The sequence below is a fragment of the Anomaloglossus baeobatrachus genome, chromosome 8 (assembly GCF_048569485.1).
Source record: "Anomaloglossus baeobatrachus isolate aAnoBae1 chromosome 8, aAnoBae1.hap1, whole genome shotgun sequence".
Taxonomy (NCBI): Eukaryota; Metazoa; Chordata; class Amphibia; order Anura; family Aromobatidae; genus Anomaloglossus; species Anomaloglossus baeobatrachus.
In genome coordinates this window covers 116,366,829-116,393,272 of record NC_134360.1, presented here as the reverse complement: position 1 = coordinate 116,393,272, position 26,444 = coordinate 116,366,829, and the positions used below count along the sequence as shown (strand labels likewise).

At 47.7% G+C, this 26,444-nt stretch overlaps 1 protein-coding gene across 1 annotated transcript in view; it reads right to left on the bottom strand.

Moving 5' to 3' along the window:
• RGS21 (regulator of G protein signaling 21) overlaps positions 1 to 25,170 on the bottom strand; it is a 261,900-nt gene extending 236,730 nt beyond the window's left edge. The window contains exon 1 of the mRNA XM_075322101.1: positions 24,924 to 25,170. Coding sequence (XP_075178216.1) covers positions 24,924 to 25,170 — 247 coding nt within the window. The remainder of the gene's footprint in view (positions 1 to 24,923) is intronic.
• Positions 25,171 to 26,444: the final 1,274 nt, after the last annotated feature.

Below are 26,444 nucleotides of genomic sequence, written 5' to 3'. Positions count from 1 at the left end.
CTTTTTGTCAAGCCAAGGCCAGTAGTCCAGTCCCTACCTATTCCAGGAAGTCCTTCGATCCATCTCTCCATGGACTTCATTACTGACCTTCCAACCTCGGAAGGGAAGACTTGGATCTGGGTAGTAGTGGAGAGATTTAGCAAACAGTGTCATTTTGTTCCTCTGTCTGGATTACCTAATTCTGAAACTCTAAGCAGGTTGTTTATTAGGCATATTGTGTGGTTACACGGGGTTCCAGAAAATATAGTTTCTGACAGAGGAATGCAGTTCATCTCGAAATTTTAGAGGGCTTTTTGTAAAAAGATTAATATAGTGTGACGCCCTGGCAAAACCAGGTAGTCACAGTTAGGCCCCCGCACTACACCTTTCCCTCACTAGGAAACACACAGCCAACCATTAAACTCTAGTCACCGCCCTTAGGGACAGTTAGACACACCAGTGGGCGTGGCCAGGCGGTTGGTGCACACCCACCCAGGGGTTTACACAGCCCGGGGGCGGGAAAGCAGCAGTGGAGTTCAGCTCAGATCACTTGAGAGTTCGGTGGTGGAGGTCAGGCCTGTGTGTAGGAGCCCTAGTGCCACTGGCTAGGAGGCAGACGGTGGTCTCCGTCGACAGGAGACGGGAAGACAGTTCGGTGGAACCGAGATGGACCGGGCCAGGATTGGAGCCCGCTGGTACCGACATGGGGAACCGACCCAGAAACCGTAGCACAAAGGGGGGTACTCGAACCCTGAAGCCAGGAACCAGAACCTACTGGAACTGGTTAATTAACCAATTGAGGCCAGGACTAGAGGTGCTGTCCCATCCAAAGTCCCTCATAGAAAACAACAGCCCACCGATTAGGGATAAGAGGTCACCGCCAAGGCCCATAGATCCCACGGGCCAGCGTCTGCGGGCACGGCTCCTTAGGCCACATCCAGCCGGGAGTGGACTCCTACGTTTCATACAAGGAAGTCTTTTCTACTAAAAAGGTGCAGGACAAGGCTAGGGACTACCAGCCGGGTGGGGGATCCCAAACGCAACCGGCCACGGCAGCGGCCACCACCATCTTGGTTTACCAGAGACGTGTGTGTTTTCCTAACTGTGAGTACACCAGCACCCTCTGCGGTCATCATTCCCCCTGCACCAGAGTCATCAGGTCCCGGGGCCACCATCCCTGCCCACGGAGGGGTTAACATCTTGCTGCACAACATCTCCCCCGGGTGCCCCATAACAGCAGCGGTGGTGTCCCACCTCACCACACACCGTGGGTAGCGTCACGAACCTATTACAGCCTAGCCCATACATCTATGTCCCCCATTTTATTCGGCGTGTCCGCGAGACCTCCGGGTCTGGAGACCCTTGAGCCACCACCCCTGAAGGTCCGGATCCAAGCAGCGGCGGCTGCTGGCATGGGGGCGGCACAATAGAGTTATCTATTTTATCTTCCTACCATTCAGACTGAATGTTCTAATCAAACCCTTGAACAATATCTGCTATGTGTCCGACCGTCAGTCTGACTGGGTGGAATATCTGCTGCTAGCTGAGTTCACCATCAATAATGAGTATCAAGAATCCATCCAGACTACCCCCTTTTTCTGCATTTTTGGATTGCATTCACGTTTTGGTTCTTTCTCTTCCACTGCGGTGTTTAATCCTGAGGCTGAAAACACTGTGGACAAACTGAAAGTTATCTGGTCTGAGGTTAAAGAGAACTTAAAGAGGGCACAGGGTGGTCAAGCCTCAGCTGCTAATAAGAGATGTTCCAAGGGTCCAAGCCTTGGCGTAGGGGAAAAGATATGGTTGTATACAAAACATATTAAACTCAAGGTCCCTTCTGCTAAGAAGGCCCACCGATAGGGATAGGAGGTCACTTCCAGGGCCCATAGATCCCACAGGCCAGCATCTGCAGGCACGGGTCCTTAGGCCACATCCAGCTGGGAGCAGACTCCTAAGTTCCAGACTAGGAAGTCCACCTTACACAAAGTCAGTGCAGAGGAAAAGGATAGAGACCACCAGCCCGGGTGGGGGATCCGAATGCAACCTGCCGCAGCGCAGGCCACCAGCACCTTGGTTTACCAAAGACTCGTGTGATTCATTGACTGTGAGTAATCAAACATCCCCTTGCCGTCGCTATACCCTGCACGAAGACACTAGGTCCCGGGACAACCATCCCTACCCACGGAGGGGTTAACATCTAGCTGCCACTATATCTCCCCCGGGTGCCCTATAACAGCAGCGGTGGTGTCCCAACTCACCACACACCGTGGGTGGCGTCACGAACTTAATACGGCCTAGCCCGTACATCTTCATCCCCCCCATTTATTCGGCGTGTCCGCGAGACCCCCGGGTCCGGAGACCCTCGAGCAACCCCCTTAAAAGGTCCGGATCCGAGCAGCGGCAGCTGCTGGCACGGGGGCGGTACACCCAAAAACTTGGCGTCACTAACAGGATACTTACCCATTCACTTACCTGGTGGAAGTGCGCCTTGAATTGGACAGTCAGTGGTGATCCGTTGAAAACTTTTCAGAAGTCGCCATTTTTGCCGCCATTTTTGGGCTTGAAAACTGCAGCCCAGCGTCTTCTTCCCCGAGAAAAGGGCGCGAAAGCCGAAGTCCCGCCCCATGGGAGCACGACCGCAAGGTGAACCCCGAGGTCGCAAAAGGAAACTAACAAGCCGCAAAAGACAGTGCCAGCAAAAGACGAAGGGGGGGCGGGTGAAGATTCTGCAACACGTGACCCGAGCAAATAAAGGGCAGGGACTCCAAGACCCTGCCACCCTTCTTGTTCCTGGATACCAACAATGCAGCATGGCCGACCCGTCTGGCAAGCCCGCGATGAAGGAGCCTGTGTCCGGAACAGCCGACTGGGTAGAAGCCCAGACCGAGTGCATGTGCCGCAGGATGCAGGCACAGGCGAGCTTCTTGCTGTAGCGATGGATGGCGGAGATGGTGGAGTTAGCTGAAGCCGTACGGGCCCGTGAAGTGGAGGCAGCCTTGGAGGAGCGGGTAAGCGACCCACGCCCCTATGTCCCCCAGGGACCGGCCGACCAGCATGAGGGGCCCGGTCTGCTCCTGCCCGCCACGCTGCGTCCCTCACCGCCCGCACCTGTTGCCGACACCCCGCTCGGTCCGCTGCCACCAACAACGGTAGCGGTACCCGTCCCGTCTGCCCACGAGGGCCCGCCAGAGGAAGCCACCGGTAGCGAGCCCGTCACCGCCCTGGCACCCGTACCAGCTCCACACCAGCACACAGCCCGAAAGGTGTCCCGTCCGGTCCCGGTGGAAGCAGCGCCCGCAATGACGACGGCCTCGGCAATCTGCCCGGCCGCAGCGGAGACAGTCCCCGACCGGAAGCCAGCACCACCAAGGTCGCTGACCACTCCCAAGCTCCCGGCCTCGGCTGAGGCACAGCAGGGATGCACCTGCAGGGTAGCAGAGCGGGCCATGTCAGAGCGGGGCCCTCCATAGCCAAAGGTGCCGGTCGTAGCCGGCACGGAGGGACTCCGGCTGAGCCCGGCCCCCACGCAGGTTGAAACTGAGCACGCAGCAGATGTTCCATACTGGGAGTGGCAGCGGCGTTAGCTGGGCAATGAGATTGCCGCCCGGGAGAAAAGGAAGGCGGAGGTCCTGTCCCGGACCTACAGTGAGTAGGACCATCTGAGGAACGTCACTTTCCGGGTGCGGGGCCCGACGTTCCAAGGCCAGGCCTGGCACTTTAACCCCCAAAAGGGGTGGGGATTTATTTACGAGCCGGGCCTGAAGGCCTAAATCTTCCTGTTGGCCACCCAGACCAGGACCTGGAGCCCAGAGAGCTGGTGACGTACACCCGGCATTGCGGAGAGAGGGGGTGGTTCGCCCTAGACGTGAAAAGATGGGTGAGCGAAGGTGAAAGGCATTATCTCCACCCCTCTACGCCACTCTCCAGCCCTGAAGAAGAATGTTAGGTAGTGGTTCCCGGCTACCTCCCCTGCAAAGTCCCCGTTGGGACTGTTGACCGTTACAGTTTGGGAAAAATGTTTTAACAAAAGACAATGGCCGTGAACTTGCAGGCCAACCCAAGAACTTTTGGGTCTTATAAATAATCCCTGACCAACCTTCTCACCTGCCGCAGTCTCCGGAGAGGCTGATTGGAGGAAGGGCCTGCGGTAGAGTTGGCCAAGGCCCTGTCACCAGCAAAACCAGTGACTACCCTCCAGGTCAGGGGTCCCCTGGACGTAGGGCCCTTGACAAAGGACTGCCGGGTAAGGAACTTTTTACCCGGCCCGTGTGGGCAACACCCAGACCTACCCTGGACTTGGGCAAGGGGTGCGTTCCAGTGCTTAGCAGTGGCACCAGGGGGCAGGTTGTTTTGGGTGGGTGAGGTGAGAAGGACCCGGTCCGTCCCGTCCTGGTTTAAATGTGCAACGTTTAAGAAAAGTGCCTCCCGTGAGGGAAGAAATCAAATATACTTCGATGTAAATATGTTAGTATACTTGTATTGTGTTTTATCCCTTTTTCATTTTTTCCAGTTCCTGTTCAATAAATGTTGGTGGTTGGACAGCCCACGGATGGTCTGTATTAAACCAAGGGGGAATGTGACGCCCTGGCAAAACTAGGTAGTCACAGATAGGCCCCCGCATAACACCCTTCCCTCACTTAGGAAACACACAGCCACCTGAAACCCTAGTCACCTCCCCTTAGGGAAAGACAGACACACCAGTGGGTGGGACCAGGCGGTTGGACACTCCCACCCAGGGGTCTAGACAGCCCGGGGCGGGAAAACAAGCAGTTAAGCTTCAGATAAGTTTGTAGTTCAAGTTGAGAGGAGTGTGGGCTAGAGCTAGGTGTAGCTCCAGCAGAGGAGGTTCAAGTTGAACGGTGCCAGGGTAGGAGCCCTGGTGCCTTTGGCTAGGTAGCAGACGATGGTCTCCATCAGCAGGAGACGGGAAGACGGCTCGGCAGAACCAAGGTGGACCGGGACAGGTTTGTAGCCCGCTGGTACCGACACAGGGAAGCGACCCGGAAACCGGAGCACAAAGGGGGGTACTCGGACCCTGAAGCCAGGACCGGAAACCAGAGGCCTGGTTAATTAACCGATTGAGGCAGGGACTAGAGGTCCTGTCCAACCCAAAGTCCCTCATAGAAGACAACAGCCCACCGATAAGGATAGGAAGTCACCACCAGGGCCCATAGATCCCACGGGCCAGCGTCTGCGGGCATGGCTCCTTAGGCCACATCCAGCTGGGAGCGGACTCCTGAGTTCCAGACTATAAATAAATCAAATGGAATGAAACCGGTTTAAATGCCGCGCTAGAAACCACAGATGCTGTAGATAAAAAGATTTTCTTTATTTCATAATTCTACGCGTTTCAAAGGCATCTCCGCCTCCTTCTTCAGGAACAAAAATCATATGATTTTTGTTCCTGAAGAAGGAGGCGGAGATGCCTTTGAAACGCGTAGAATTATGAAATAAAGAAAATCTTTTTATCTACAGCATCTGTGGTTTCTAGCGTGGCATTTAAACCGGTTTCATTCCATTTGATTTATTTATTAACTGCTCCCCGGGGCCGCTGCTAAACCACTATAATCACTCACATGCGACCATAGGGTGTTGTGACTGGCACAACCCTACCAGGTGAGTGTGTCTCTTTCTATCTCTCTACCCTCATACCTTGGTAAGACCCTATTGTGCTTTTTTCCCCTACAGCTTTACAAAGAGTTCCAGACTAGGAAGTCCACCTTACACAAAGTCAGTGCAGAGGAAAAGGATAAAGACCACCAACCCGGGTGGGGGATCCGAATGCAACCGGCCGCGGCATCGGCTACCAGCACCTTGGGTTACCAAAGACTCGTGTGATTCATTGACTGTGAGTAATCAAACATCCCCTTGCCGTCACTATACGAAGACACTGGGTCCCGGGGCAACTATCCCTACCCACGGAGGGATTGACATCTAGCGGCCACTACATCTCCCCCAGGTGCCCCATAACAGCAGCGGTGGTGTCCCAACTCACCACACACCGTGTGTGGCGTCAAGAACTTAATACGGCCTAGCCCGTACATCTACGTCCCCCCATTTATTCAGCGTGTCCGCGAGACCCCCGGGTCCGCAGACCCTCGAGCCACCCCCATAGAAGGTCCGGATTCAAGCAGCGGTGGCTGTTGGCATGGGGGCGGCACACGCCCATCCTTTAAGATATCAAATGTGTTCCACAAGTCCCTCCTCAGGTTGTATTGTTTCCCCAAGTCAGGGCCCCCTCTTCTCTTGTTTTGGTTAAGGGTAAGTTGGAGTATGAAGTGCAGCTAATCCTTGATTCCTGTATTGTCAGAGGGGTGGTGCAGTATCTGATACATTAGAGGGGTAATGGCCCAAAGGAGAGATCATGGGTCCCAGCAAGTGATGTTCATTCTAAGGGTTTTGTGGCACTCCTAAAGAGCTGGTCGCCATAGGGTACTGCACCCCAATTAGGGTGCGGTATCTAGCTCAGGTAAGGAGGGGGGTTAATCCCTGGTGTTCCACATTCACACACATAACCCACAGCTCAGGAGCCTTCACACAGAGTGGGTTGGCTCATGGTAGGCAGGGGGGTGGTCATACGAACATGGACTTCCCGGTCACTGAAGCCAGCCACCTGGGGGGGCGGGTTCCATTTGGAGTAGAAATAGGCACAACACACGCACATCAAAAACAGACCCGTCAGGACCATAGTTCTGGCAACACACCTCTGGAAGACTTGGACTTTACTGGGCCCAGTGGCTTGGAGCCCAGCCAGGGTACCTAACTGCTGAGGGGGACACCCTAGAAATAGGACACTCTCTCTCCTTCTCTTTTCACAATGCTGGTGGTGACCCCTTATCGGATCTGGAATTGACCGGAGCCCATCACGGCGGTGACCAGTGTGACTGGGCTGGCAGCTGAAGTTTTGAGTAAACTACACCCTGAACCCACAGAGACTGTGTTGGCTCATCCTTAACGGCGCCGCCACCCAGTGCTTAGGCGCCAATGGCCATTATCCCCCTCATCGTTCACCCGGGGCCCGCTGTGCCTGTGGGGAGCGATTCCATCCCGGCTGCCTTAACACCTGCCCCAGGGAGGAAGCCGGCAGTGGCGTCTATTCTCTGACTGCATACCACAGGTGGCATCATGACAAACTCTTTTTCAAACACCCCTCTTCCCTCCCCCACCATTTAACTGTACACCTTGGGGCAACGGAACCGGGCAAGGCCACCCCATAACAACGCCTAACCCGACCCGAAATGGCCCGGCGATGAGTAAGTTTAACTGCCTGCCCCGTGGGGCGCTAGTCTTGTCAGGCGGTTTCACCTCCAAATCCCCGACAAATCAGGCTTTGACGGTCCGGAGGCCCCTCATGGAAGGGGGAGTACTGTCACGTCCCCACTGGAGTCCGCTCCTGTAACTTCTGCTTTGATCACCAGGCGCCACCGTATTTCCTCCATAGGTGATATTGGTGATAGGGGAGGAGTTGGCGCCAGTGGCTCAGGTGGGCGCAGGCTCCGCCCATCCACTAAGCTGAGTTTCTCTGTGGCCTGCTGTACCACTGCCTGACGGTGGGGGTGTGTGTCTTCCAGCTGATGTTATCACCTTTTGTTACGGTTACTGCGAGCACTGGAGACTAAGTCCAGATTTCTTGCTACTGCACATGTGTGAGCGCTGGAGACTAAGTCCAGATTCCTTGCTACTGCACATGTGCGAGCGCTGGAGACTAAGTCCAGATTTCTTGCTACTGCACATGTGCGAGCGCCGGAGACTAAGTCCAATCTTGGAGCCATTGCACATGTGCGGGTGACATCATCGCTGACACGAGGTCACATGTCTCTGACACCTTCTATGCCGATTGGTCGCTGGTCATGTGCTTGTGACGTCTTGCTCGGTGATAGGCCAGCATGACGTCACTCCTGTCGTTCTGGCAGCGGATTGGCTCTGGTGTCCTCCATCTTGGATGAGGCACAGAGTCTATATAAGACCCTGACACACGCCGCATGGTGCTCAGTCCTCTTGGTTCATGCATATGAGTAGACGCTCTGTGCGCGTTCCTCTAGGCATTCCTCTGTCTATGCTAGGTGAGCGCTACCGGCAGGGTAGCGTTCTTATACCTTACAGCTTCGGCTGCTGTCCGTATCCTTACCTCTTAGGGGAGCGGACATAGGCAGGTGCCTGAGGCACATGGTCTGGCTGGGCCTTGTGATTCTACTCGTAGGTGGACGTTGCCGCTAGGGTAACGTTCCTTATACTGCGTCTGGCAGTTGTTCGTATCCTCGCACACTAGGGGAGCGAACAGAGGTAGGAGCTTTGTGCGGCTTACGCTGCTGTTCGTCTCTTTTGCACCACTAGAAGAGCGGACCTAGGCAGGTGCCATATCTAGTGGTTCGTGTCCTCGCACACTAGTGGAGCGAACGCAGGTAGGAGCTTTGTGCGGCTTACGCTGCTGTTCGTCTCTTTTGCACCACTAGAAGAGCGGACCTAGGTAGGTGCCATTTCGCACACATTGCCTTTGTCTCTGTGATTATTAACAGAGATCATTCCACACACCCTCCAAGTAAGGGAGGAATTGCTTTACTTACTTATTATATCCTTCTGTGAGTTAACAGAGGTATTGCACTCTGCCATAGTCTGCAGCAAAGTCTTTGCACGGTGGACCCTGACTGTCTGATACTCCTTTCGGTTATTATCAGACAGCCCCCCGTAACATTAGGACTGAGCCAAGGGTCTGGCAGTTATGGCAGAATATCAGCAGTTACACCGTTACATACAAGTACTTGAGTCACGGCTCAAGAGTATAGAGGTTAAACCTCAGACCATGGTGACATCTGCACATGATCCTCGACTTGCTCTGCCAAACAGATATTCTGGCGATGCCAGATCATGTCGTGGTTTCATTAGTCAGTGTCAGATACACCTAGAGGTCAACTCTTCTCGCTTCTCTACGGAGAGGTCCAGAGTAGGCTTTATCATCTCCTTACTTCAGGACAAAGCCTTAGAATGGGCGACTCCCCTATGGGAGCGCTCTGATGTGGTTACTCTGAGACATCAAGACTTTCTTGATGCTCTTAAGGCGGTATTCATGGGTCCGCAGGTTACCCATGATGCGGCCCTGAGACTGTTAGATCTATCTCAGGGTTCGTTATCCACTAGTTCTTATGCCATTGCTTTTAGAACTCTGGTGGCAGAACTAGATTGGCCAGAGAAGGTGTTGATTCCTATCTTCTGGAGAGGGTTGGCAGGCTATGTCAAGGATGCCCTTGCTACTCGTGAGGTCCCTGCTTCTCTGGAGGACTTGATCACAGTAGCAACGAGGATCGATGTACGCCATAAGGAACGTAGACTCGAGGTCTCTTCCTCACGCCCTAAGCATCGGGCTATTCCAGTTGTTGAGGGTCCACTACCATCTTCCTCAGCATCTGAAACATCTCCCACTCCTATGGAGTTAGGTCATACGTTCTCAGACTACGCAAGTCTGGTCCTCCTATATGTTACGTATGTCGTCAGGCTGGGCACTATGCCAACAAGTGTCCTAGTCGTCAGGGAAACTCCCTGGCCTAGTAACCATTAGAGGGGGGTTACTAGAGATGTCTTCTGCACCCTCTAAGTGTTGTATCCCAGGTCAGCTCTCGTTATCTGAGAATACTTGGCCTATTATGGCTTTTGTGGATTCCGGAGCTGACGGGATTTTTGTGTCCTCAGGATTTGTAAAGGGACACAATATTCCCTCTATCATGTTAGAGGCGCCTATTCCTGTCCGTGTTGTTAATGGAACTATGTTGTCTGACTCCATTACATTGAGGACAGTTCCCTTGCGCCTTTCCCTGTCTCAGGGTCACATAGAGGAGATATCTTTTCTTGTTTTGCCTGAGGGTATAGACGACGTCCTTCTGGGTCTTCCATGGCTTCGGACTCATGCTCCTCACATTGACTGGGAGTCTGACAGCATTATTAGTTGGGGTTCGAAATGTCAGTCCCGATGTCTTCCCTTACCACCTAAGGTCGTTGCGGTTGCATCAACTGATTTCTCTCCCATACCTACACCCTATTTGGATTTCGCTGACGTGTTCTCCAAACAGGGTGCTGAGGTTCTTCCACCCCATAGGCCGTATGACTGTGCCATAGACCTTATCCCAGGTTCGGTTCCACCTAAAGGCAGGGTTTACCCCCTGTCGATACCTGAGTCGGAGGCCATGTCGACCTATATAAGAGAGAGTTTAGAGAAGGGGTTCATTCGTAAGTCTGTCTCTCCCGCGGGAGCTGGGTTTTTCTTTGTTCGGAAGAAAGAGGGTGATTTGCGTCCCTGCATAGATTACAGGGGTCTCAACGCAATCACAATAAAGAACAAATACCCATTACCTTTAATTTCGGAGCTGTTTGACAGACTGAGAGGAGCTCAAGTTTTTACGAAGTTGGATCTGCGGGGTGCGTATAACTTGGTACGAATTCGAAAGGGTGACGAATGGAAGACCGCTTTTAACACCCGAGACGGTCACTATGAATACCTCGTCATGCCTTTTGGGTTATGCAATGCACCCGCAGTATTTCAGGACTTCGTAAACGATGTGTTCAGGGATTTACTGTTATCCTCAGTAGTGGTGTATCTGGACGACATCCTGATTTTTTCTCCTGATCTGGAGACTCATCGTCAGGATGTCGTTCGTGTCCTTTCCCGTTTAAGGGAGCACTCATTGTTTGCTAAACTCGAGAAATGTGTATTCGAGCAGTCCTCATTGCCTTTTTTGGGTTACATTATCTCACAAGAGGGTCTGGCTATGGATCCTGCGAAGCTCTCTGCTGTCCTGCAATGGTCCGAACCTCATTCCTTGAAGGCGGTGCAACGCTTCTTAGGATTCATAAATTATTACAGGCAGTTCATACCCCATTTTTCTACTTTGGTGGCCCCTTTGGTGGCCTTGACTAAGAAAGGTGCTAATCCCAAAGCCTGGTCTACTGAGACATCTCAGGCTTTTGAGGCAGTAAAAAGACACTTTTCAACTGCTCCCGTTCTTCAAAGACCCGATGAGAATAAGCCCTTCCTCTTAGAGGTTGATGCCTCTTCAGTGGGTGCTGGTGCGGTCTTGTATCAAAAGAACGGTGCAGGTAGAAAAAGGCCGTGTTTCTTCTTTGCTAAAACCTTTTCACCGGGAGAGAGAAACTATAGCATTGGGGATAGGGAACTGCTCGCCTTGAGATTAGCCTTGGAGGAGTGGCGTCACTTGCTGGAAGGAGCGAAACCTCCTTTCCAGGTCTATACAGACCATAAGAATCTGACGTACTTACAAACCGCTCAGCGTCTGAATCCTCGCCAAGCCCGCTGGTCCTTGTTTTTCTCCCGCTTTCACTTCTCCATCAACTATCTGTCTGGGAGTAAGAATAACAAGGCAGACGCCCTGTCTCGCTCTATGCTTTCTACCCAGGAAGAGATTGACGAACCTCGTCTTATCCTTCCCTCCAGGGTTTTTCATACGCTCTCCCCTGTGACGTTAGACCAAATCCCACCGGGCAAGACCTTTGTTCCACCTGATCGACAGAATGATATACTGTCATGGGCCCACACCTCAAAGGTGGGTGGGCATTTTGGTATTAGGCGGACACGAGAGTTACTGGAGAGGTGGTATTGGTGGCCACACTTAGCCAGCCACGTCAAGAGATATGTCGGTTCCTGCTACTCGTGTGCTCGCAACCGTCCATTACGGCAGAGACCGGCTGGGCTCTTGCATCCTTTACCAGTGCCAGATAGACCATGGGAGGTGGTAGGCATGGACTTTGTGGGTGATCTTCCATGTTCACAGGGACATAGATTTGTGTGGGTCATTACGGACCATTTCTCCCGGATGGTTCATCTCGTACCGTTATCGAGAATCCCATCTTCCAGGGTACTAGCCAAACTATTCCTCAAGCATGTCTTTAGGCTTCACGGGATGCCAGATCGTATCATTTGTGATAGAGGCCCGCAATTTACTTCCCGTTTCTGGCGAGATCTTTGTAGCCTTCTGCAAATTGAGTTCAATCTCTCTTCGGCATACCATCCGGAGACTAATGGTTTGGTTGAACGTACCAATCAATCTATGATTATATACCTTCGACACTTTGTTGCTGAGAACCACGATAACTGGTCCTCCCTCCTACCCTGGGCAGAATTTGCCCTTAACAATTCGCTGGCTGAGGCCACTGGGCAGACACCGTTCGTACTCAATAATGGGCAACACCCTAGGGTACCGGTACCGTTTCCCGCTGCTGCACCTCCTCCTCTTGTGGCCGACTGGGCAACTAATGCCAGAGAGGTTTGGGATCGGACTCAAGAGTCGATCCAAGCAGCTAAGGACCGTATGAAGACGGTGTCCGATCGGTTTCGTCGCCCGGCTCCTGTCTTTTCTACAGGGGACTTTGTGTGGCTCTCTGCAAAACACGTGAGACTTAGAGTGAGCTCTGTCAAATTTGCTCCTCGCTTCCTGGGTCCTTATGAGGTTCTTCGACAGGTAAATCCTGTAGTCTATCAATTGAAGTTACCTGTCCATCTTAGGATCCATGACACATTCCATGTCTCACTGCTAAAGCCGGCTATTTTACCTCACGCTCGTGAAGTGCACTCTCCTGCCTCTGATTCCTCACGCTCTAGCTATGAGGTACGAGCCATAGTTGGTTCTAAGATGGTTAGAGGGCGCAGGTTCTTCTTGATAGATTGGGAGGGCTATGGCCCGGAACATCGCTCTTGGGAGCCTGAGGAGGCTGTCCATGCTCCCGACTTAGTTGCCGATTACCTGCGTCGCCGGGAGGGGGGCCCTTGAGGGGGAGGTACTGTTACGGTTACTGCGAGCACTGGAGACTAAGTCCAGATTTCTTGCTACTGCACATGTGCGAGCGCTGGAGACTAAGTCCAGATTCCTTGCTACTGCACATGTGCGAGCGCTGGAGACTAAGTCCAGATTTCTTGCTACTACACATGTGCGAGCGCCGGAGACTAAGTCCAATCTTGGAGCCATTGCACATGTGCGGGTGACATCATCGCTGACACGAGGTCACATGTCTCTGACACCTTCTATGCCGATTGGTCGCTGGTCATGTGCTTGTGACGTCTTGCTCGGTGATAGGCCAGCATGACGTCACTCCTGTCGTTCTGGCAGCGGATTGGCTCTGGTGTCCTCCATCTTGGATGAGGCACAGAGTCTATATAAGACCCTGACACACGCCGCATGGTGCTCAGTCCTCTTGGTTCATGCATATGAGTAGACGCTCTGTGCGCGTTCCTCTAGGCATTCCTCTGTCTATGCTAGGTGAGCGCTACCGGCAGGGTAGCGTTCTTATACCTTACAGCTTCGGCTGCTGTCCGTATCCTTACCTCTTAGGGGAGCGGACATAGGCAGGTGCCTGAGGCACATGGTCTGGCTGGGCCTTGTGATTCTACTCGTAGGTGGACGTTGCCGCTAGGGTAACGTTCCTTATACTGCGTCTGGCAGTTGTTCGTATCCTCGCACACTAGGGGAGCGAACAGAGGTAGGAGCTTTGTGCGGCTTACGCTGCTGTTCGTCTCTTTTGCACCACTAGAAGAGCGGACCTAGGCAGGTGCCATATCTAGTGGTTCGTGTCCTCGCACACTAGTGGAGCGAACGCAGGTAGGAGCTTTGTGCGGCTTACGCTGCTGTTCGTCTCTTTTGCACCACTAGAAGAGCGGACCTAGGTAGGTGCCATTTCGCACACATTGCCTTTGTCTCTGTGATTATTAACAGAGATCATTCCACACACCCTCCAAGTAAGGGAGGAATTGCTTTACTTACTTATTATATCCTTCTGTGAGTTAACAGAGGTATTGCACTCTGCCATAGTCTGCAGCAAAGTCTTTGCACGGTGGACCCTGACTGTCTGATACTCCTTTCGGTTATTATCAGACAGCCCCCCGTAACATTAGGACTGAGCCAAGGGTCTGGCAGTTATGGCAGAATATCAGCAGTTACACCGTTACATACAAGTACTTGAGTCACGACTCAAGAGTATAGAGGTTAAACCTCAGACCATGGTGACATCTGCACATGATCCTCGACTTGCTCTGCCAAACAGATATTCTGGCGATGCCAGATCATGTCGTGGTTTCATTAGTCAGTGTCAGATACACCTAGAGGTCAACTCTTCTCGCTTCTCTACGGAGAGGTCCAGAGTAGGCTTTATCATCTCCTTACTTCAGGACAAAGCCTTAGAATGGGCGACTCCCCTATGGGAGCGCTCTGATGTGGTTACTCTGAGACATCAAGACTTTCTTGATGCTCTTAAGGCGGTATTCATGGGTCCGCAGGTTACCCATGATGCGGCCCTGAGACTGTTAGATCTATCTCAGGGTTCGTTATCCACTAGTTCTTATGCCATTGCTTTTAGAACTCTGGTGGCAGAACTAGATTGGCCAGAGAAGGTGTTGATTCCTATCTTCTGGAGAGGGTTGGCAGGCTATGTCAAGGATGCCCTTGCTACTCGTGAGGTCCCTGCTTCTCTGGAGGACTTGATCACAGTAGCAACGAGGATCGATGTACGCCATAAGGAACGTAGACTCGAGGTCTCTTCCTCACGCCCTAAGCATCGGGCTATTCCAGTTGTTGAGGGTCCACTACCATCTTCCTCAGCATCTGAAACATCTCCCACTCCTATGGAGTTAGGTCATACGTTCTCAGACTACGCAAGTCTGGTCCTCCTATATGTTACGTATGTCGTCAGGCTGGGCACTATGCCAACAAGTGTCCTAGTCGTCAGGGAAACTCCCTGGCCTAGTAACCATTAGAGGGGGGTTACTAGAGATGTCTTCTGCACCCTCTAAGTGTTGTATCCCAGGTCAGCTCTCGTTATCTGAGAATACTTGGCCTATTATGGCTTTTGTGGATTCCGGAGCTGACGGGATTTTTGTGTCCTCAGGATTTGTAAAGGGACACAATATTCCCTCTATCATGTTAGAGGCGCCTATTCCTGTCCGTGTTGTTAATGGAACTATGTTGTCTGACTCCATTACATTGAAGACAGTTCCCTTGCGCCTTTCCCTGTCTCAGGGTCACATAGAGGAGATATCTTTTCTTGTTTTGCCTGAGGGTATAGACGACGTCCTTCTGGGTCTTCCATGGCTTCGGACTCATGCTCCTCACATTGACTGGGAGTCTGACAGCATTATTAGTTGGGGTTCGAAATGTCAGTCCCGATGTCTTCCCTTACCACCTAAGGTCGTTGCGGTTGCATCAACTGATTTCTCTCCCATACCTACACCCTATTTGGATTTCGCTGACGTGTTCTCCAAACAGGGTGCTGAGGTTCTTCCACCCCATAGGCCGTATGACTGTGCCATAGACCTTATCCCAGGTTCGGTTCCACCTAAAGGCAGGGTTTACCCCCTGTCGATACCTGAGTCGGAGGCCATGTCGACCTATATAAGAGAGAGTTTAGAGAAGGGGTTCATTCGTAAGTCTGTCTCTCCCGCGGGAGCTGGGTTTTTCTTTGTTCGGAAGAAAGAGGGTGATTTGCGTCCCTGCATAGATTACAGGGGTCTCAACGCAATCACAATAAAGAACAAATACCCATTACCTTTAATTTCGGAGCTGTTTGACAGACTGAGAGGAGCTCAAGTTTTTACGAAGTTGGATCTGCGGGGTGCGTATAACTTGGTACGAATTCGAAAGGGTGACGAATGGAAGACCGCTTTTAACACCCGAGACGGTCACTATGAATACCTCGTCATGCCTTTTGGGTTATGCAATGCACCCGCAGTATTTCAGGACTTCGTAAACGATGTGTTCAGGGATTTACTGTTATCCTCAGTAGTGGTGTATCTGGACGACATCCTGATTTTTTCTCCTGATCTGGAGACTCATCGTCAGGATGTCGTTCGTGTCCTTTCCCGTTTAAGGGAGCACTCATTGTTTGCTAAACTCGAGAAATGTGTATTCGAGCAGTCCTCATTGCCTTTTTTGGGTTACATTATCTCACAAGAGGGTCTGGCTATGGATCCTGCGAAGCTCTCTGCTGTCCTGCAATGGTCCGAACCTCATTCCTTGAAGGCGGTGCAACGCTTCTTAGGATTCATAAATTATTACAGGCAGTTCATACCCCATTTTTCTACTTTGGTGGCCCCTTTGGTGGCCTTGACTAAGAAAGGTGCTAATCCCAAAGCCTGGTCTACTGAGACATCTCAGGCTTTTGAGGCAGTAAAAAGACACTTTTCAACTGCTCCCGTTCTTCAAAGACCCGATGAGAATAAGCCCTTCCTCTTAGAGGTTGATGCCTCTTCAGTGGGTGCTGGTGCGGTCTTGTATCAAAAGAACGGTGCAGGTAGAAAAAGGCCGTGTTTCTTCTTTGCTAAAACCTTTTCACCGGGAGAGAGAAACTATAGCATTGGGGATAGGGAACTGCTCGCCTTGAGATTAGCCTTGGAGGAGTGGCGTCACTTGCTGGAAGGAGCGAAACATCCTTTCCAGGTCTATACAGACCATAAGAATCTGACGTACTTACAAACCGCTCAGCGTCTGAATCCTCGCCAAGCCCGCTGGTCCTTGTTTTTCTCCCGCTTTCACTTCTCCATCAACTATCTGTCTGGGAGTAAGAATAACAAGGCAGACGCCCTGTCTCGCTCTATGCTTTCTACCCAGGAAGAGATTGACGAACCTCGTCTTATCCTTCCCTCCAGGGTTTTTCATACGCTCTCCCCTGTGACGTTAGACCAAATCCCACCGGGCAAGACCTTTGTTCCACCTGATCGACAGAATGATATACTGTCATGGGCCCACACCTCAAAGGTGGGTGGGCATTTTGGTATTAGGCGGACACGAGAGTTACTGGAGAGGTGGTATTGGTGGCCACACTTAGCCAGCCACGTCAAGAGATATGTCGGTTCCTGCTACTCGTGTGCTCGCAACCGTCCATTACGGCAGAGACCGGCTGGGCTCTTGCATCCTTTACCAGTGCCAGATAGACCATGGGAGGTGGTAGGCATGGACTTTGTGGGTGATCTTCCATGTTCACAGGGACATAGATTTGTGTGGGTCATTACGGACCATTTCTCCCGGATGGTTCATCTCGTACCGTTATCGAGAATCCCATCTTCCAGGGTACTAGCCAAACTATTCCTCAAGCATGTCTTTAGGCTTCACGGGATGCCAGATCGTATCATTTGTGATAGAGGCCCGCAATTTACTTCCCGTTTCTGGCGAGATCTTTGTAGCCTTCTGCAAATTGAGTTCAATCTCTCTTCGGCATACCATCCGGAGACTAATGGTTTGGTTGAACGTACCAATCAATCTATGATTATATACCTTCGACACTTTGTTGCTGAGAACCACGATAACTGGTCCTCCCTCCTACCCTGGGCAGAATTTGCCCTTAACAATTCGCTGGCTGAGGCCACTGGGCAGACACCGTTCGTACTCAATAATGGGCAACACCCTAGGGTACCGGTACCGTTTCCCGCTGCTGCACCTCCTCCTCTTGTGGCCGACTGGGCAACTAATGCCAGAGAGGTTTGGGATCGGACTCAAGAGTCGATCCAAGCAGCTAAGGACCGTATGAAGACGGTGTCCGATCGGTTTCGTCGCCCGGCTCCTGTCTTTTCTCCAGGGGACTTTGTGTGGCTCTCTGCAAAACACGTGAGACTTAGAGTGAGCTCTGTCAAATTTGCTCCTCGCTTCCTGGGTCCTTATGAGGTTCTTCGACAGGTAAATCCTGTAGTCTATCAATTGAAGTTACCTGTCCATCTTAGGATCCATGACACATTCCATGTCTCACTGCTAAAGCCGGCTATTTTACCTCACGCTCGTGAAGTGCACTCTCCTGCCTCTGATTCCTCACGCTCTAGCTATGAGGTACGAGCCATAGTTGGTTCTAAGATGGTTAGAGGGCGCAGGTTCTTCTTGATAGATTGGGAGGGCTATGGCCCGGAACATCGCTCTTGGGAGCCTGAGGAGGCTGTCCATGCTCCCGACTTAGTTGCCGATTACCTGCGTCGCCGGGAGGGGGGCCCTTGAGGGGGAGGTACTGTTACGGTTACTGCGAGCACTGGAGACTAAGTCCAGATTTCTTGCTACTGCACATGTGCGAGCGCTGGAGACTAAGTCCAGATTCCTTGCTACTGCACATGTGCGAGCGCTGGAGACTAAGTCCAGATTTCTTGCTACTACACATGTGCGAGCGCCGGAGACTAAGTCCAATCTTGGAGCCATTGCACATGTGCGGGTGACATCATCGCTGACACGAGGTCACATGTCTCTGACACCTTCTATGCCGATTGGTCGCTGGTCATGTGCTTGTGACGTCTTGCTCGGTGATAGGCCAGCATGACGTCACTCCTGTCGTTCTGGCAGCGGATTGGCTCTGGTGTCCTCCATCTTGGATGAGGCACAGAGTCTATATAAGACCCTGACACACGCCGCATGGTGCTCAGTCCTCTTGGTTCATGCATATGAGTAGACGCTCTGTGCGCGTTCCTCTAGGCATTCCTCTGTCTATGCTAGGTGAGCGCTACCGGCAGGGTAGCGTTCTTATACCTTACAGCTTCGGCTGCTGTCCGTATCCTTACCTCTTAGGGGAGCGGACATAGGCAGGTGCCTGAGGCACATGGTCTGGCTGGGCCTTGTGATTCTACTCGTAGGTGGACGTTGCCGCTAGGGTAACGTTCCTTATACTGCGTCTGGCAGTTGTTCGTATCCTCGCACACTAGGGGAGCGAACAGAGGTAGGAGCTTTGTGCGGCTTACGCTGCTGTTCGTCTCTTTTGCACCACTAGAAGAGCGGACCTAGGCAGGTGCCATATCTAGTGGTTCGTGTCCTCGCACACTAGTGGAGCGAACGCAGGTAGGAGCTTTGTGCGGCTTACGCTGCTGTTCGTCTCTTTTGCACCACTAGAAGAGCGGACCTAGGTAGGTGCCATTTCGCACACATTGCCTTTGTCTCTGTGATTATTAACAGAGATCATTCCACACACCCTCCAAGTAAGGGAGGAATTGCTTTACTTACTTATTATATCCTTCTGTGAGTTAACAGAGGTATTGCACTCTGCCATAGTCTGCAGCAAAGTCTTTGCACGGTGGACCCTGACTGTCTGATACTCCTTTCGGTTATTATCAGACAGCCCCCCGTAACACCTTTCAACTACAGCCAATGGGAAGACCCCACACCCTTCTTATTCCTCTCCTCTCTGCTGGTCGCTGCCAGATATAGTCTTGCAGTTCACTGCTTATCTCTGGTTCTCGCCTTGTTCTGAATATTGATTCCCATGTTTTCACCCTTGCCTGCTCTCTGACTACCCTCCTGCCTGCTGTGTCTGTACTTCACTGCCATCTCCGGTTTTTGACCTTAGCCTGATTCCTGACTACGCTATTGTTTGCCAAGTTTGTCCCTTTTTCTATATCTCCTCTTTTGACCCTGCCTGACAACAACTCTTCTTAGAATTGTAGCCTTCCACAGGTAGCAATCCTTGGGGCCCTGTAGTAATTCCAAGTCCCTTTATAGGGGTTAAAGGGCTTCGGGGTTCTTGAGATCCTGCTTAATGAGCAGCTTGCCTTTAGCTTGTCCGTGAGAGCAATCCTGAGCCTGTGGTTCCAGGCAGACGTCCCAAAAGATTGCAAGGTAAGATTCTCAAAATCCATGACTTTCTCTCCGCTTGTGATACATTTGGATTTTGCTTCTGATACTGAAGATTCACTGAAGAAAATCCACTACATGTGCAAGTAGCCTTAATCGCTGATTGGCGTGTTCACTTGTTATCCCATTGATTCCAAGACTTGTTAATTTTCCTCTATCAGGGGTGTGTATCCTGCCATTCCTGTTCACTCAGTACTGCATTAAAAGCAACTCCACGCTACCAACTGATGACTCTGACAAATGACAGATAGGCCAGTTCAGCCATGGGCTGCATCTGTTGCGTCCTCAGAAACACTGATAGCTGAATATGTTATAGCAGTCCTTGTGCTGAGTTTTACTTTTCTAACAATGGTCAATTTACCCATACTGAACTGCAGCACCAAACAACTCCTGATTGGTAAACCTTTACCAATCGGCGTTTTTTTGAATGCCCAGACAAAGTAAATAATGCAAACTATGTGATCTACAGTATATTTCATAGTTAGTGCATTTAGGCTTCCATTGTTCTCAGCAGAGCGAGTCCTGTTTAACATTGGACGGTGCACCACTGATTAGGATAATGCTGCATTAAAGATCATTTCACACAATAAATGATTGTTTTGCTTGTTCATTGAGTTATCAGAAGCATGTGTACATGACAAGATAATCATGGAATAAGCGTTTTTAACAACAATTGTTCAAAATTATCTTGCAGTGCAAATGCCCCGTAATACTAGAGTTTTGCTACTTATCAGAACTGTTAATCAAGGAAGACTGCCTGCCCCACCAGAAACCAGGAAGTGAAGGGACTGCAGAACTGTGAACTGCTCAAGAGACAACTTAAGAATAACCATTTACAGATGAGAACAAATCTCATCTATACATGGCAGATATTTTCCGCACATAATTTGACATGTGATGCAGATTTTTAAATCCTCAGTGTGTCAATTATTTTTCTGGAATACACTCTTGCTACATGCAATGGTAATTTGGTATTATGTTCAACGAAAAAAAAAAATGAATTTGCATACATTTCAATGCATATACAAATACCCTTAGGGAGTAAAAATAAATATAGTGGAAAATACATGTTTTGAAAAAATTGAAATCCATTAGAAAATATAAACTGATAAATCATGGAAAAGAAAATACATGGACAAATTAGGGAAAACCAGATTGCGATCAGGCGTCCATACAAATATAAATTTTATTGATAAAAAAATTGATACTCTTAGGGATAGACTAAGAGAAAAAAATATTAGTTGCCCAATTGTAAATTCTCTCTGGGTAACAAGGATACATTGGTCATTAGAAGGTTAACTACATTTAATAGTAGCCGATGGGAATAATAGATTTTTGTGGGTAATAAATAAAACAATTAGAAAATGGAATTATAATAAACTTAGACTTGAAAATATTCCTTTGTGCACATGATGTTATATAAGAGAAGAACTATCAATAATTTTTAAAATGTTAAACATTATCATGTTTCTCACCTTTATTGGCCAAAAGTTTTTCCAAGGAGTCATAGCATTCCATTCTATCACTAAAAATAATAAGGACCTATGCCTTGTCTGATTTTTTTCTGAAATATGAAAAACAATAATTAGGAAATGGTATTGTGAGAATATAATTAAACCTAAATATTTTTAATGTAATATATGACCTATTTTTCTTTTACTACTTACAATAAAGCCAGAGACTAAAACAGGTTCTCCTAACCTTATTTTCTAATTGTATAAAATATCATTCTCTGAGTGCCCTCACTGTCACAGTGTACTCACTTTTGTTGCCAGTGGTTTAGACATTCATGGCTGTGTTGAGTTATTTAGAGGGCACACAAAATTTATACTGTTACACAAGCTGCAGAATGACTACTTTACATTGTATCAAAGTGTCTTATCTTCAGTGTTGTCCCATGAAAAGATATAGTAAAATATTTAGAAAAATGTGAAGGGTGTACATACTTTTGTGATATACTGTACTCTACCTCCAATACTTTGCAATGAACGTTTATACACCAGGGTGCAATACACGACAGTCTCTTTGAGGCCAGAGAAATTGTAGAGAGTTAAATTTATGTCATTTCATCAGTGTTGTCCCATCTGCTTAGGGTGCAGAAATCAAGCTCTCATACAGCCCCTTATCCCAAAAATTGTAGGTCTCGGTCGGAAAACCGCGACAGAAGCTACAAATTTCCAATTTCTTTCCACCACTTAAATCAAACAAAAACTATGTATGTTTAGTATCTGCGTAATCATACTGACCTGGGGAATCCTATTGCCTGGTCAGTTTTACTGTACAGTAAACATATAGACACCAAAAATAAATATGCAAGCCATAATGTATGATACGATAAACAACAAACAACATCTTTATTAACAAAAAACTTAGTAAAAATACATGGCAATAATGGATCAGCCCAGAAAGAACGGATGGAATAATGGGAAACACCAGGCACTTGTTATTTTGTTATTGGCCTTCCGTACATAGGTAGTATAATATGTTATTCTATGTCAGAGATCGTTCATAACTGCATTCCTTTTCTGTAGTAGGTATTAGATAATATACATATAATTATGACGGGGATGCAGCTATAATATCATCACATAAACACATAACATTACCAACAGTCCAGATAGGTAGTAGTGCCACGGCCTCCCACAGACACACTGATGCGCGTTTCACACCTAAACGTGCTCCATTCAGAAGTGACTTCCGGCCACAGCGGCGGTAGAACGCAAATGTGCATCTCAGCCACCATATTGGTGGGAGTAAACACACATCATGTGCCAAATGCACTGGGCGGAGGTCAGAGAGAAGTCATAGTTGCACAGGCGCACACTCCGATCCAGACCACTAATGCTTATAATATAATTACTTGGATAAAGAGGGCAATGGAGGTGAAACTATATTACCAGTACTAATTTGTAACGGTATGTAATAATGAAAAAAATAATGAAAAAACATTACAAAGTGCCTAGTCATAGAGATGTGTATGATATCAACATATGGATGTCTAGATTAAACTCAATATGATTAATATTATATAATGTGTGAATCAATATATATAAAGAAAAATACAGAAATAAATCCTTATGTAAAAATATATAAATATATAGTGATAATATATATGTGTCCATAAAACGGGTAAATATTATGCTATATATAAAACAATGTGAGTAGAAGTGAAGACAAAGATTAATAAATATAAATATGTAAATATAATGGTAAAAAAATATATATGTGCATTAGTGAACCAAGTGAATAATAAAAAAAAATAAATAATGACTGTAATGTTCATATATCGGTGCATCAAAATAAATGATGGGATACCGACAAAGTGCCAGTGAGTGAAATATGAAATAAACTATTATAGTGAAAAAATATATATATGCACCTATAAAATAGGTGAGTTGAAGAAGTGTAAATATGATAACTCCAATGATCAGGTATAAGTGCACCAAGAAAAATTAAGATGTGGGTAAAGTGCTGGTGAGTAGCAAACAAAAAAAATAATATGAAGAAATATAAAAAATCCATAAAAAATATGGCAATGATAACTATTGTCATAAATAAATACCCATATACCTTACACTAATAATTAGCATAAAATACTAATAATAAATTAATCAAAATAGTTCTTGAAAGATGAAATCAGTTTCAGTCTCCATCCCCGAGAAATTCCCTCAAGAGAACGCACAACGATAAATGTCACTAAAAATATAAAAATAAAAAACAACAAACGTTGAGATCAATTAAAACGAACAAATAAAATGAAAAACAACCTGAACTCCCTAGATACCAGATAATCTCTGCAATCTAAATCATTAGATGAACCCATTAAAGAAACGCACTAAACCCCAAAGTCTCATTTAGACCCCTGGGAGCCATTGTACCGAATTTGTAAATCCAACCGCTCTCCAATTTAGCTAATGTTTTACCCAGATCACCAACACGAATACCCATAGATATTTGATCAATGGCTTTGATTTTGAACACATTGGGATTGCAATTATGAAAATTGTAAAAATGTCTGGGTATTGTTTTTAGAGTACTCAAATCTTCAACCGTTTTAGCCTTGATGATATCTCTACAATGTTCTCGCACTCGCACCCTCAACTTTCTAGTTATAAGTCCTATATATATCTTGTTACAAGGACAGTGCAGGTTAGGTGCTTTCGGATATCAAAAGTTTTTGTATTGTCTTGGTTGGAAAAATGTTTTGCCATACACAAATTTGCACAACCTTTATACAATCCACAGGGGGAAAGTCCCATATTAGAAATGGGCACTGTACAATTACGTGCAGCAGGTGTGATGTAGTGGCTGTGTACTAAAGTGTCACAGAGATTACGAGAACATTTAGCTACTATGGAAGGCATCTTTGGTAAAAAATTCCTGAGTATGACATCTGACTGTAAAATCTTCCAATGCTTGCAAATAATATCTCTCATATTGCGCCATTGGTTAAGATACATAGTGATGAATCGTACAGTGGAATCCTCTTCTTTTTTACGCGGTTCATTGTTAAACAATAAAGTATTCCTAGATGTCTTAGCTGCTTTCTGAAAACCTTTATGAATAGATCTCCGACTGTATCCACACTCTTCAAAATGGGAAGCTAAGTCCGAAGATTGAGTTCTAAAAGAAATTTCATCCGAGCAGATTCTCTTCGCTCTTAGAAATTGTCCAGTTGGAATGCCAATGATGGTTGATTTAGGATGTGATGAACTGGAGTGGAGTAACGTAATTGACGCTGTACTTTTCCTGAAAATTGAGGTTGACAAAAAGCCATCATCCATAGTCTCAATATGGATGTCCAAAAAATCGACAATTCTCCTACAATTAAACGTGAGTTTAATGTTTTTGGTGTTATCATTCACACATTTGATGACATATAATAGATAAAGATAAAGAGGACATCATCAATATAGCGCATCCAATTAAGAATTTGATGTGATCCTGGGATGATATCATTCAAGAAGATACTCCTTTCGCACGCGCCTAAAAAAGATTAGCGTAAGAGGGGGCACAGGATGCCCCCATAGCAGTTCCTTGTATTTGTAAAAAAACCTGATTTTTAAAGGTAAAAATGATATGTGAAAACACAAACTCCAATAGAGTCAATAGCAATTGAATCATCGATTTATCAATGGTGCTATTATGCAGAAACCAGGATATTGCCTCTATGCCATCTGTATTAAAATATACAACGATTCGATGTCTACTGTTACCAGGATCATGTTTGAATTCAATTGAAGGCTATCTAACCTCTGTAATGTAGAGGTAGTATCCTTGATGTAAGATGGAAGTTCGCCACCAGGGGTTTCAGATAGAAATCAATAAGATCCCAAACAGCTTCACAGAGGCCACCATTACCTGCCACAATTGGTCTCCCAGGTGGATCTTCAATGTTCTTATGCACTTTGGGTATCAAGTAGAAGGTGGCCACTCGAGGATGCATCTTACTGACAGAATCCAGAAATTTCTTTGGGATAATGCCCTGTTCGAATGCTGCAGCCAAGATATTCACCAAATCTTCCTGAAAAGAGGTCAAAGGATTTGTCATCAATTTCTTGTAACATGTCGTCTGACCTAATAGTTCATTGGCTTGTTGTTCGTTCATAGTGACTGGCCATATCACCACATTACCGCCTTTATCGGCCGGTTTTATCACCACATCATGTCAGGATTGAAGTTCTTTTAAAGCCGCTTTTTCGTGTGGACATTAAGATTAGATCCAGTAAACTGGTGTTTAAATGTCTTCTCAAACTCTTCAGAAACCACCTTAGTAAAGACTTCAATAGCCGGGCATAAGCTCAATGCTGGAAATTTATTAGATTTATTAAATAAAAAAGATGGAAAGGTACTTACAGAGTCCGGGACACTTTCTCGTTCCAATGACTCTAGAGCTTCCGGAGCTTCTTGTTCTTGGCTACTGAAGGGATTACCTTGATGGTTAGATTTGAAGTGCAACCGTTTGTAGATGAGCTTACGTGCAAAGAGGTGAAGATCTTTCACTGTTGTGAACGTGTCTGGATAACATGAAGGGGAGAACGCTAAACCCTTTTCCAGAAGATCAATCTGTGACTTATCAAGTACATGTATAGATAGATTAATTACCTTAGGTGGAGCGGGCGCATTACTTCTTTTTTCTTTCTGAAAAATATTGTAGGTGTTGGCTGCACCATTGCGTTTTCTCTTTGGGTTTATTCTCAGGTTCACAGCAGATTCACCATCTGAAGTTGCACTTTCGGCTCCTGAAACCTCGGAACGAATGGACGAGCTTCTGGATCGATTGTGGAAAGGCTTATCCTTTCTAATTTGCCAACGAAAAATTTTTTGGCTTTCAAAATCACCAATGTCTCGTTGATACTTATGGCTTTTGTCAGTACAGATTTTTTCTTCCCATTTTTCAAAATCTTTCTCTAAATTACTTAACAACTCCTGATAAGATTCATTAGTCATATTTTTTGAGAGGGAATTTTGAATTTCTTGAATGTCTTCCTCAATCTTATGAAGTGATCTTTTATTTTTTTCCACAATAATCTTCATAAAATCAAAGGAACATGTATTAGCTGTCAAAATCCAGTTATTAGTCAAATCATCATCTCCCAATTCAAATGCCGGATAAATTTGCACCCGCAAACCGCGGGGTACGATTTTTTGCTCCAAATAATTTTCAAGAGATGTCTGAGTCCACCAAAGCTTAGTCTTCTTAAATAGGGTATTCTTATATTTCCTAAAAGATTCTTTAAGAGATATATCTGTATCACCTTGTTTTGTAGTATTTTTGCGAAAAATACCACTAGCTGTAGATTGCCAGGAGGTAACCTTGGCCTCAAAATCCATTATGAAGGAGGACCCCTTGGCCTCAAAATCCATTATGAATGAGGACAC